Source organism: Betta splendens, chromosome 2 (assembly GCF_900634795.4).
Source record: "Betta splendens chromosome 2, fBetSpl5.4, whole genome shotgun sequence".
In the NCBI taxonomy this organism is placed as follows: domain Eukaryota; kingdom Metazoa; phylum Chordata; class Actinopteri; order Anabantiformes; family Osphronemidae; genus Betta; species Betta splendens.
The window spans coordinates 3,027,029-3,039,777 of NC_040882.2; the positions used below are offsets into that span (position 1 = coordinate 3,027,029).

At 39.1% G+C, this 12,749-nt stretch overlaps 1 protein-coding gene across 2 annotated transcripts in view; it reads right to left on the reverse strand.

Moving 5' to 3' along the window:
* Positions 1-530: 530 nt before the first annotated feature.
* LOC114845644 (zinc finger protein GLI2-like) overlaps positions 531-12,749 on the reverse strand; it is a 67,053-nt gene continuing 54,834 nt past the window's right edge. For both annotated transcript variants that reach the window (XM_029133912.3, XM_029133905.3), the window contains 9 exons: positions 12,187-12,376; positions 10,884-11,073; positions 9,989-10,099; positions 8,286-8,420; positions 6,460-6,609; positions 5,789-5,953; positions 4,808-5,086; positions 2,313-2,661; positions 531-2,128 (listed from right to left, as the gene is read on the reverse strand). In XM_029133912.3, the coding sequence (XP_028989745.1) occupies positions 897-2,128; positions 2,313-2,661; positions 4,808-5,086; positions 5,789-5,953; positions 6,460-6,609; positions 8,286-8,420; positions 9,989-10,099; positions 10,884-11,073; positions 12,187-12,376 (2,801 nt within the window). In that variant the 3' untranslated portion in view covers positions 531-896. The remainder of the gene's footprint in view (positions 2,129-2,312; positions 2,662-4,807; positions 5,087-5,788; positions 5,954-6,459; positions 6,610-8,285; positions 8,421-9,988; positions 10,100-10,883; positions 11,074-12,186; positions 12,377-12,749) is intronic.

Genomic DNA, 12,749 nt, shown 5'->3' on the forward strand with positions numbered 1-12,749 from the left:
AGACAATAAACAACAATCCTTTTTGAATTTTTAGATAAATGTTACTGTGCATCAGAGGTCAGTTTTGCAAATATATTAATGGTTAAGATATTACATTAAAAAACTTGTTCTCCTCTGCTAGAGCAGTCAGGAGTGAGCTCATGTCTTCAATAGCCATGTTCCCTGGCCTTGCTGGCACAGAAGTCTTTGGGTTCCTGGGTGTTGTCACACCAATGGAACTCGGTGGGACGCATTTTGGTGTGGACCACGACTTAAACCTCCTGACACGAGGCTGGAGTGATCATCACCATTCAGCATAGAGTCAAAGTTTATCTGTGCCCATGAGTCTACAGCTCTGTACACCCTGTCTCCTGAACTGGGAGAACTGACATCATTTTCAAAAGGGGGTACATGCCCCAAAGGAGAAACATGTTGATGGTCCAAGTTCCTGTTGAAATACTTGAATCTGTTCTGTATAGCACATAGTATTGTCATTAGACTTGTTGCTATATTGGAGTCCTGATATTCCACCACTAAATAATCCAGGGTTAGCATTGCTTACTGTATATGCTTTGCTTGTAGGATCCCCTTCGGTTCTGAAAAGTGTCTAATTATAGACTTAGGTGGTGTTTGTAGTCTTGGTAGGAGATGACTCTGATGTTGAACTGGCATATTACGAGAGGCTGAGGAGTAATCATGACTGATTTTTCACAATTCTCAATTTTAATCCACACATGCTGTAATTTAGCATCAGCAAAGGACATGTCAGCACTGTCCATGCAAACTGTCTCCTGTTTGCAGCTGGGGCGCACTTGACTTCCATATAATGATGTAGTAGTAGTACCAATAGTGGAGGTACTTTGATCAAACCTGCACTGAGCGGTAATTGGTTCATTAAGATTTGACAACAAATGGAATCAGTTTGGTCCAGGTTCACCATTTTGCTGTTTCAAACTCTGTGTTGAGCTAGTCATTTGCTGATTGTAGTTGTTCTGTCTAAAGCTCTGCTTTTGCTGGAGGACAGACCCTTGAACCTGTCGCCTGGAATAGTATTGGGTAGGATCCATGAGTCCAAAAGAGACTCTGTTACACTGATTGGTCTGTGCGTCAGCCTTATAATCACTTAGTGAAGATGGAATCAACAGATGCTGCTGCCTTGGATTTATCTGTTTTATGTTGTTATTCAAAATAGCCATTATTATTATTTGATAGTTTAAATGCTGATGGAAATTTTCTTGCAAATCTTGTTGATTAGACGCATTTCTGTCCTCAGTGTTGAGGTCAGTAAGGTTCAGGTCATCCTCAGAGATCTTGAGCGTCAATGAGTCCAAAGAAACATTCTCTGAAATACTGGGTGGTTGTAGTCCATTTGAGTAGAAGTAGAGACCTTCTGAACTCAGCCAGTTATGCTTAGTTAGGCGTCGGTGATCTGGTGCAAGGGGCAGATTGGGCCGCATGGTTACCACTCCACCAAATGTGCCCATGCTGTTATAGCGTTGCAGCTGTGGCTGACTAAGTGAATCTGTGACTACCTGTCTGACAGGATCATTGGCTCTGCAAGGTATGCTACATGGGACTTCAAGGGCTATCATGCTCTGCATAGTGTAGCTGATGTACTGTCTGGAAGGCAGGCCTTTTGTAATGGAGGAAGTTTCCTGGGATTTTGCAAATAGGGCAGATTTACTCTTCATTTGGTGTGTGTGGTGTAGTGGTGTAGGTGGTGCTGCCCCATTGGCAAAGGCATATTTCACCTTGAGACAGTAGTGCTGGGCTGGGGTCAGACTAAGGGGACTAGTTTGCCCCCCTCCTCCAGACTCTGCACCTCCACTGATTCCCCCACACTGGCTGGCCTGACTGGAGCATCGTGAGATATCCGCAGAGATAGGGTCATAGGAGTCAGCAGAGCCGACATTGCTGGGGCGGTTGGCACGGAACTGCATGGCCTGGCTTGAGTGCTGACTAGAGTGGCAGGGGGAGATGCCTGAGGAGCGACGGCTGAGGGTGTAAACTGAGCTCAGGGTGCTGGAAGTGCTGTCACGGCGCCTTGAAAGGTTTCCCAGTTCTTCCATCTTACCAGAGTTCAGGTCACCCAAGCTTGAGCCAGGGAAGGACAGTGGACCACTCATACTCCGACTCTGTAGCAGGGACCCTGTGAAATACCAGATAAAAATATGACTTCTTAATTATAAACTAATGGACAGCTCCATGAATATTTTAGCTTTGGGGGAACCTTATCACTATCTGGATGACATAAAACATGTATTTAATGTTAAGACATTTTTTGTTGATCTACTCATTAACCAACGTGTTAATGCGCCTGTCTTTATCCTTACCAGTTGCTCGCATGGATGGAAGCTTGGAGCCAAGACCTGGGGATGTTTGTTTGCTGGCCCACCAACACGAGTCCCCCACATTCTTCAGCGTCTCTTTCTTGAGATGTTTCAGATGCTGACTCATGCCAAATTGCTTTCGGATGTGGGGACCCACAACATCAATGCTGCCAGTGAGTTTTTCAAAGCCAAAGGACACCACAAAGGGCAGATCGTCCAGGGTGCTGAGGTCCCCCACGCTTCCCCCATTGTGCGCTGCCTTATCTACTCCACTGTCATTGTTGGTGGTATTGCCAAGTGGTGATGGTTTGCTGCTACATGATGACTGACAGCCAGGGCTGGACTGGTACATCTGGAAATCAGAATGGAAAGATGGAAACGATGGAAAGAAAAGGAATTTTAATGAAAATGAGAGAAAGAAGAAACACATTGGGCAAGAAAAAAGCTTGAAAGAACAAACAATAAAGACACATTTTTGTTCAGAAAATCTGTTTTTAATAGAAGTACAACAGTAGAACATGACACAAAGAACAGTAAATCACTAACACTTTTATCCTCTGAGCTTAATTGTAAATAATGAGTGTTTTCTGGATGCGGTGAGGAGGTGGGGAAGCGCCACAGATTACAAGCTGTCTTAGTCTGTCTGTGAATTAGAAATGGGCAGGATAAAACGCTGTATGAACTCGAGCCAGAGTGCAAGGCCAATCATCATGAAATGTGATTATGTTTGATCCTTTTAAAACTAAGAAAAAATAAATAAATAAAATAAATTCAGTGGAGGTTTGTCGAGCATTTACACAACTTTTTGCTTGTCACACTCACTTTTTTCAGTTGGGTCTACAGTAAATAGCCTTTGGGGTTTTCTTTCTAGCCATTCCTTTTATTTCCTTTTTTTCAGTTTCATATTTGATGCAAGTTAAAATGAAAAAATGCAAAGCAAAAGAAAAAAAAACATCCTGCTCACACTTTGAAATCCCACTTTTTTGATATTCAAGCTTAAGCAAAATTCTTCTTTGACCACTGTCACTAGTATTTCACTTACAGTAAATGTGTCATGTCAGACCTGTGATTTGACTTTAGCTGTAGTTCTCCTTTAAAATATTTTTCCCTAAATTGTTGCATATAGTAGAACATTTCAATGGATACACAGTCAGTGTTTCCCCAAATCAGCCTTATCAAGCCTCTGTTTTCTTATAGACTTTAATACAGTATATGAATTATTATTTTCCATCTTCCGAAGTTGAAACATTTCTGCAGTATATAACATAGGAAGCTTGCTACGGCATACCTTGTTCTGTGTGGAAACCTTAACCCCTTTACACATTGGGATTCCCACAGACTTAGGGGGAATCCCAACATGTAAACATGTTAGCGTTAACCACATTTTGCCACTCCCAGCCACAAAGTCATCATCCTGTGCTGACAAGGTACGAAGAAAAAACTTTATTTACAATGGTTGTTTTTCGCCAATTTTTTTTATGGTAGAATATATCCATAATTTTTTCTATTATATTTTATATAAATGTACATGATTTATCGGCCTCCTCATCCGGCCAGCCTTATACTGTTTACAATGCAGAAATATCACTATTAGGTGTTTCCTATAATAATTTAGTAGGATTGTATTAGGGTGATTCTGTCTATTTCGTTAAAAACTAAGAGTTTCCTTTTCAGTGACATCAAGCTTAATATTGTTGCTCCTACAGCCACTTTAATTTGGGGAATGCCTTTTACAAACCTACATGCGCTGGATAAGGCTTAGAAGCTTATGGTTTAATAGCTTGATACGTGACTGTGTATGCATGAGACCCCAACACTGTTTGAATATTGCTCTTGGGATGCCTTTTATCATGCTCTGCATCTCTGGCTATGTGTTTGACATGTCTCTTCTCTCCATCCATCTATCTTCTACAGCTTAGTCCCATCCCTACTATCCACTACACAAATACATGCCAGTGAAAAGGAAATGCCACGTACATGATGTCCTAGATGACAGGTCCAATCAGCAGACTATAGATCAGCAACTTTAACTGATGCATTCTGTCACAAACCAAAGTACACACTGCTTTAATACTGTATGAGGAGTTGTTGCTTTTTTCCTTTTAGGAAAAGCAATTTATCAATTTGTGTGTTAGTGATGCTGTGATAGTCTTTTTCTTTGTTCTTATTTGTAATTACCTAATTTAAATGAAACTGAATGAATGAAATAATTGAATTGTGAAATATGCAAAACATAAATTGTGGCAAAATTTGACAGGAATGATTGATACAGGTGAGCTCACCTTAGCAAGGTCTGTCCATAAGGAAAGTCAAAAAGAGAAAGAAATGAAGAGTCAAGTGGTAAGCAGACTTCAGGTTTCAAATAATTAGAGACTACTGTAGTTAGCATGAGGAAACCTTTTCTAAATTTACTTGAAAATTAGTTTCCATGTAAAGCATTTTTTAAAATTCCAAATATTTTAGTCAGTTCTTTGGCAAAAACAACTAAGGGATCTTACCATAGAGTTTTCTGTCTTGATGGATTTGACATGCCGGAAGTCCTCCACGCCTTGTTGTGGGCTGTTGTCTGCTAGCTTTTCCACTCGCTGGATTCTGTCTCTAGAACCTGTCTCCTTTTCACCATTGTCTCTGTGCACGGATAGTCTGGGCAGCAGGTCACTGCGCTGTTTCTTTGTAACATGGGCCTCTGGGCCGTGGACTGTTTTCACATGCTTCCTGAGAGAGCTGGGATCTGTGTAGCGTTTGGTACACCCGGGAATCTTGCATACATATGGTTTCTGTAGATGACAGAAAGACACAAGTGCAGCAGTTACATTTAACACCAATTCACAAAAACATGATTTCATGGAACCTTATAAAGGTTTGTTCATATAGTTATATGGGTTACTTGACTAGAGAGTATGTAAAATACTAAACCTAAATAAACCTTTAAGTTGTAACTGCATAAAGAGACGTTATGCAACAACAAAAACCTGCAGTTTCAAAAATGATCTTTGGATATTTTACCTGTGAATGAAGCATCAGATTATGTGTTTTATGGTGTTCAATGTGAACTAGCTGCAATGCTGTATATGCTTTTCTGTATTCCATTAAGTCAAACTTTCTGACAAAGATGGTTTAAAACACCTGCGTGATTGTCATGCAATTACTTACTGTAATTAAATTAAAGAAAACCACAGGATTTGTGTGTAGTAAAAAAATGCCTTTGACTGTGTAGGAATCTGTAATGCTTCTAGGCTTTCTTTTATATTGGCTTTCTGCATGAGACCTTACTAATACATTGTGGGCCATTGTGCTCATTACAGGACAGTATGTCGACATCTCATCTGCAGACATACTGTACACAGGCATGCAGGAGTCATACACAGACAGTACTATCAACAACTGTCCATTAACAATCCCTATGTGTTATAAGCGAATAGATCTGTCATGTCCAGCTGGGCTGAAATGACTACAAGTGAAATGTCACATTGTTGTACCTCGTTGGAGTGTGTTCGGTTCTGGTGTTTGGCTCGGTCAGAGGCGTTGGAGAAGGCTTTGTTGCATCCCTCGTGCTCGCAGACGTATGGTTTCTCACCAGTGTGGGAGCGTAGATGGGTTTTAAGGTTCTCCAGACGGGAGTAGGCTTTAGAGCAGCCCTCAAACTGCGGAAAAAATGAAATGAAAATGGACAGATCTTACATCTTGGTTCAGACAAAGAAACAAACAAACTAACTAATATTTAACTGTACTGTACAGTGTAACCATTATTTGAAAGGATGTTTTAATTTACTTACGCTATGTCTTATGTGACAAGACATTGACATATTCACAAAACAATTCGCATTTTTCATTATACATGTAGTGAAAATTGGTCCTTCATTTTAAAATATAAGCTAGAAGAAACTCCAGACTTTTGTATAGTTTGTCTTTGTTTAACTATTTATATTTGCATATATCTTTGTAGCTTTATGTCCCTGTAAGAAGAGTGAAAAACCAACCAAAGCCATGTAAACAAAAACATATTGACTAGAAGTCTGAATAAGATAATGTTTAACATTGCCATGAGTGTATCTTTGTGTAAAGGACCTACAGGATCTAGATGTACAGAAATACGTTCATGCTTGCGTGCTGTCATCCTGAAAGGCCCATTGGCCCATTAGATACACACCGTGCATTTGTGTGGTTTCTCCCCTGTGTGACGGCGCATATGAACCACCAGCATGTACTGAGCTTTGAAAGGCTTTTTTTCCCGCGAGCAGTCTTCCCAGCGGCACACAAACTCTTTCTTCTCCCCGTGGATGTGGTCATTATTGATGTGCTGTGTGACACACACATACAGAGAGAAATGAGGGCTTTTCTAGAGAGAGTTGTCCACTAAGAGGCTCTCATGGTGTTGTCGGCAGGATTTTTCAGCTTTCCTTTGAGTGAATGATGTTACAGCCAGACTAATTAGAACTGTCTAAATTCTTTATATTACCACAGATGAAATTTGAGTTTTTGACTGAAGTCCAAAATTTAATGTGTTCCAGTATTAATCCAACACCCACTACAACTTCAATAATAAACATACATATTTCTCAGCCTTCGTAAATTCGAAATCTGCCCCTTATTTTGTTTCTTTTGAGGCCATAATTCTGCATATTATAACAGCATAACTGGTGGATTGTCAAGTAGAGAGTAGATTTTTTTTAAGTTACTGGTTGAGGTTGGTAGTGGTGGATAGTCTTTGGGCCTAAAGAAGGGTGTACCCAAGGAAAAACCAACATTTTATTCACTGGTGAACAGTGGTTGACTCCAGTGATCACTCCACATCAATTAAGGGGAGAGTTTTTTGCTTGTTTCGTTCTTTATTAGCACGGCACGGTGGTGCAGTCGGTAGCAGTGTTGCCTCACAAAAAGAAGGGCCTGGGTTCTTTTCTGTGTGGAGTTTGCATGTTCTCCCTGTGTTTGTGTTGGTTTTCCTCCCATAGTCCAAAGACATGCGGTTCGGTTAACGGCCCTGCGATAGACTGGTGACCCGTCCAGGGTGTACCCTACACCTCACTCTAAGGCAGCTGGGATAGGCTGCAGCATCCCCCGAGATCCCTATGGGAATAAGCGGTAGAAGATGGATGGATATTCTTTATTATATTGATTTCTCATTTGAATATAGCTGTTTGGACAGATCAACTTGAGACACAACACCAGTGATCCAGGCCTCCCTGACGGTGAAGGAATAATGCTGTTTGTACTCTGTCAAATGTTTCATCTGGCTGTCGGAACCTAACACTGTGGCTTTGCCATTTTGTCTGTCTGCAAAAGGGGCAATAGTGGACTGTGATTGTTAGAGTTGTTTAACCTTGCCCAATGAGGGACGGGTCCACCTGTGGTCTCTTCTTGATGAAGGACTGACAGTTTGAATGAAAAGTTTGGATTTGAGTGTGATTTAGAGCGTGTGCCCATGCATTATAGCTGCTGTCGCATTTGAATGAAGACACTCCTAAACCATCAAATAATGTAATGCAATTCATTAAGTTTTTATTTAAACTTTTATTAATGAAACTGGGTATTGAATTGTCACTTTTAATATTCAATTGCAAACAGTAAAATGCATTTTCAAATTACTGTACATGACCAAATTACTGTAAGTTAAATTGCCAAATACAAATGGAACGGTATTGCATACTGAATTGCCAATTGACAAATGCATTGCCATTTGAATTTTGAGTCTGATAAACTTCCATACAGTTTATGTTTTGTAATTTTATATTTTTTCTTTTTGCACAAAATAAATGTCATTATTTTTTAATATAACGCTTGTCTTCCTCCTGCCATCATGCTCAGAATAAACAGTACTGTATATATGCAGGCACAGATGATCAGACATCTAAATAATGTTGGAGGCCTGGTTAAAGTGGCCCAGTATGCAAATGAGAAACATTGTTTGTTTGGGGTAAAAACTTTTTCAACAGGATAATACACTATGTGTAGTGATTTACATCCTCCCACACTTACATGGACTAGCTGGTCCTGTGTGTCGTACTCCTTCCTGCAGCCTTCCCAGTGGCAGTTGGTCTCATAAATAGCATCAGGTTCCTGTTTACATTCATCTCGGTCCGCATCATCCTTCAGGTCCAACAGATGATGGTTCTATTGAAAGTCAACAACAAACATTTGAAATTATATGTTGATTTGCTCTATACGTTTTATATGTTTGAAAGCAAATACATTTTAATTGGGCCGTGTGAACATGCGGTCCAGACAATAACCTCACAACCTGAACAAAAAGATCAAAGTGTAAACACACTAGAAGTTATAGTAGACGCGCTCAAAGTCAGATAACAGCATTAAGTGAACTTCAAAATTAAATGCAGATCTGCTTTAAATAGGAGAATCAGAAAATATGTATTCAATTTAATCCAACCTTTAACTCATATTTGAAAAAAATATATACTTGTCAAATGTTTCTAGTTTCTAAATGTATCAACACAACAAACCCACTCAAACACAGGATAACAAGAGACGTTTTCAGTTTCACTATCTTCATTATTCTTGATTTCCAAAGTTAATTTATTACTTTTCCAATTTTTATCCAAAATTTATAATGACCCAATTTTCCGAACATATTAATACTCTTACATTCAGTGTCTTCACTTTTTTACAAGGTCCAAACATCCATTTCAGACTTTCAGTTCTTTTCCTTACTGTCTTTAACTCAAATTTTTCCCATATTGACAGATGTGTAGTAGCACACATGCATGGTGCATGTTTAAGACAGAAAGTGACACGTAGCTTGTCCCACCCACCTTCCACACACACACACACACACACACACACACACACACACACACACACACACACACACACACACACACACACACACACACACACACACACACACACACACACAAAACCTGCTGACTACAGCATGTTTGTCTCTGCCCCACACACACCATCTTCATCAATTCTGCTGGCCCCAAGACGATTGCTTGCACCACCACATGCATCAAGCCCAAACCTGCCTCGCTATCGAAGAGGAGCTGCAAATTTGTCAAAAGCAAGAGAAAAAGGCTCCTCAGATGACAATAAAGCCCGGGCAATATTTCATGAAAATGAAGTGCTCTGGCACAGTTTACAGTGGCCAGGGACATAGAGGGAGAAGGGGCAGAAGGAGTAACTAAACAAATGGATGCAAAGCTCTTATGTGGAGTTTTTCTTTATCTGATATGTGTTTTATAAGGGGGGTCACAGGAGGCTCCTGCTCCCTGGGGCAGTGAGTCATGCTGTGGATTAGGACACCAACCAAACAGCAGGAAAAGACACGTAGAATCATGTGACTTGCACATGACATTATTGTGAAAAAAAAATGTTTTCAAACAATTGTTCTCTCTTTACAAAAACATTTTAGATAAGTATTTTTCCTATTAGTCTTAATTTCCAAAATATTTTAAAAACCAATAAAAAGGTCAAAACCAATCAAATCTAACTTTCACAACAGCCTGATATCTTAAAATATGATTTATAGGATAGACTACACCGGTATTGTATGTTTAACCAATTCAAAATTGCTGATATGACCTATATGCACAGTAAGCTCATTACTGAAAACCCACTTGTGTTTCAAAGTACGTTCTGTGAGGTAAACATCATTTTATCACATCAACATAAGTAATTATTAATGCTGCAAAAGAGTGATCAAAAAAGGGTTCTTCTCTTACTGGTGAACAAGGAGAAGAAGGCCTCAGTCCCTCTGTTTCGGTCTTGACCTTCAACCTTTTGGTGATCAAGGGGTCAACTGTGCTGCTGACGGCTGAGTCACTACCAGTGTTCTGGCAAAGGAACAAAAACAATATCATACTTAAGTGAAAATAAAATAATTATTCATTTAACTGCTGTCAATGCAAAATTCCACACCTGGAGGAAATAGTCAATATAGACTACATCGGATGAATTCTGATTAAATTAAATGGCTGTCAGTTAAAATGAAATATGTATTTATTTACTGCATTAGAAACATTGTCCCTTACGCTACTGAGAAGAAATTGTAATCGTAAGACAATGAAAAGCTTGTTTCTGCACTTTAACCATAATCAAAATTATTTGACATCCTTTTGGTAAATAGACTTTGTAGTTTTGGTGACCCCATCTTTCCCTGCACTTGACCTGTCATCAACTGTATAATTTCAGTTTGAGTCAGAGTTTACATGATGTGCTGAAAGAATGAAAGACAAATATACATATTTGAAGCTATGTAGGTGGAGGAAATGATGGGTTTCCCTGAGTCTTTACCTCCAAGGATTATTCCACACTTACTCCAGGGTTAAAAAACACAAACAATTGTTATCTTAAAAATCCATCCCACAATAAAATTAGGTGCACCAGTAGCAGACGTTGTTGCATTATGTAGTAAATATCTGTTATTTTGCCAGTTAAAGCGGAAAAAAGTTGTTTAGACAAAAACTTTTACCTTAATCTGGTATGATGGGGAAATATTATTGTTTTCTTTTCAGGTCTCTCCTAATGAAATGTTTGAAATGTCCTTCAAGACAACTCATTCAGCCTGAAACATGCATTTTAAGACTGAATAGTGTTTGACCTGTTTGATTTTTTCACCTTTGATGCTAGGTCACTGTTGTGGCAGGTAGGCAGGGGGGAAACCCGGAGGCCTGGCTGGCGGCTGCAGAAAGTTGATGAAGGCTGGATCAGGGGAGGAGTATGGCCGAAACCACTGAGCCCTCGCTGCTGGGAGAGCAGCTGCTGGTAGGCCATGGTGTTGATGGGATGGGGGAAAGGAAAAGACGGGCTGCGCAGACCAAACAGCAAAAAAACGGCTTCGGTTTTGGATACAGTTATTCAGGATGAACATGGCAAAGGAAAACAAGTAAGAAAAGGGAATAGGAATGAGGAAAAAATATGTAATAAGGTGTAAACTAGATAAAGCATTTGCATATGAAAATGCAATGAATGCTGTCCTGCTAAATGTATTGCTGAGGAATTGCTGTAAGTAGCTGAAACATTTAAAACATATCTGAAAGTAGCTGAAGCATAAAAGCACAAGTAAATGTATCTAAAAAGAATTGGGAGTTGTGTAAAGAAAGTTGAATATTTGTAGAAAAGGCAATTGAATTTCAAATTGAGGAAAGTTTTGAGTAAAGATTTGCTGATGAAAGTGAAGGAAGTGTGTGAAGATTTGCTTAACTTGATAAAATTTAGTTGAATGTATCAAAACAGCTAAATATTATTTTTAAATTAAATTGTTTTACATTCAAGAGCTGAAGGAACAGCTTAAATTATTTAATACACTATTTAATACAAAATATTTAATACACCTGAAAGTAGCTGCAGTAGTAAAGTAGGAAATTGCTGAACTGTCACAGTTCCAGCACCATGATCATGTCTCGTATAGTTTCCGGTTTTATTTTGGCACTTCCTGTTTTCGTTTCCTGTCTGCCTTAGTTCTGTTCTGCTTTACTCCCTGTCATGGGTTCTCACCAGCTGCAAAATTGAAAAAAACTAATAATTTTAATTTCCGTTGCTTTCTTCTTGTTTACCAAGAATGTGGACGTTTTATCTTGCACTTCTTTGGCCACTTTTGCTCCTATCTGTTATTAAAGTGAATGCTGTATAGCATACTTTCAACTACAGAAACCATTCAAATATCAAAAATATTCAGCTTTTAACCCATCAGGTATATGAAATACACAGTGTTCGAATAAACCTGTTCACCCTTTTTAAATGTAAGTACAGTAACAAACACAGACGCAATCAACATACTGTACTGTACTGTAGATTCATCTCACATTCATATTCTCTAATGTAGTTCTCATTTTCTAGTTTATCCTCATGTTTTTTATGGAAACAACCATATGTTTAAAACTGAACATAATGAACTGATGGCTTTCTCCAGGTGACGTACCTGAGTCCTCCGACTGACAGGTGTCCGTAGGAGCTGCTGGCAGCTGGACTAGAGCGTGAGTTATTAATGTACGCCACCAGGGAGTTGGGTGACGTGCGGATCATCGTCTGGAGGTCGATGCTGGCGTCAGACAGCGACGAGATGGACAGAGCCCTCTTCCTAGTGAGCCTGGGGCTGGACAACCGCGACACTGTGGACAGAAAAGTTAGTCAACACAGGCCATGCATCTTCATGCTTGTTTGGACTTTTGTACTACTGGCTTTCACACAAAATTATTAGCACTTATTTTTATAGCCTGAATACAAAATAATATAACAAAATAATATTTATAATGAATCCTATGTAATTATTCCCCTTGTTATTTTTTCCCAGCATTTTTTAAATGATAATTTACCAGGGACAACATGGCAACATGGTGTCAAATATTATAAAAATAAACATAAACACTACAGATTGATTTGACAAAATAAGAATTTAAAAGACAAAAATTAATAGTAGTCTGAACCATATAAACAAATATAAATAATTAATAAATTAGATTTAATTCTGTTAAATGTTCCACA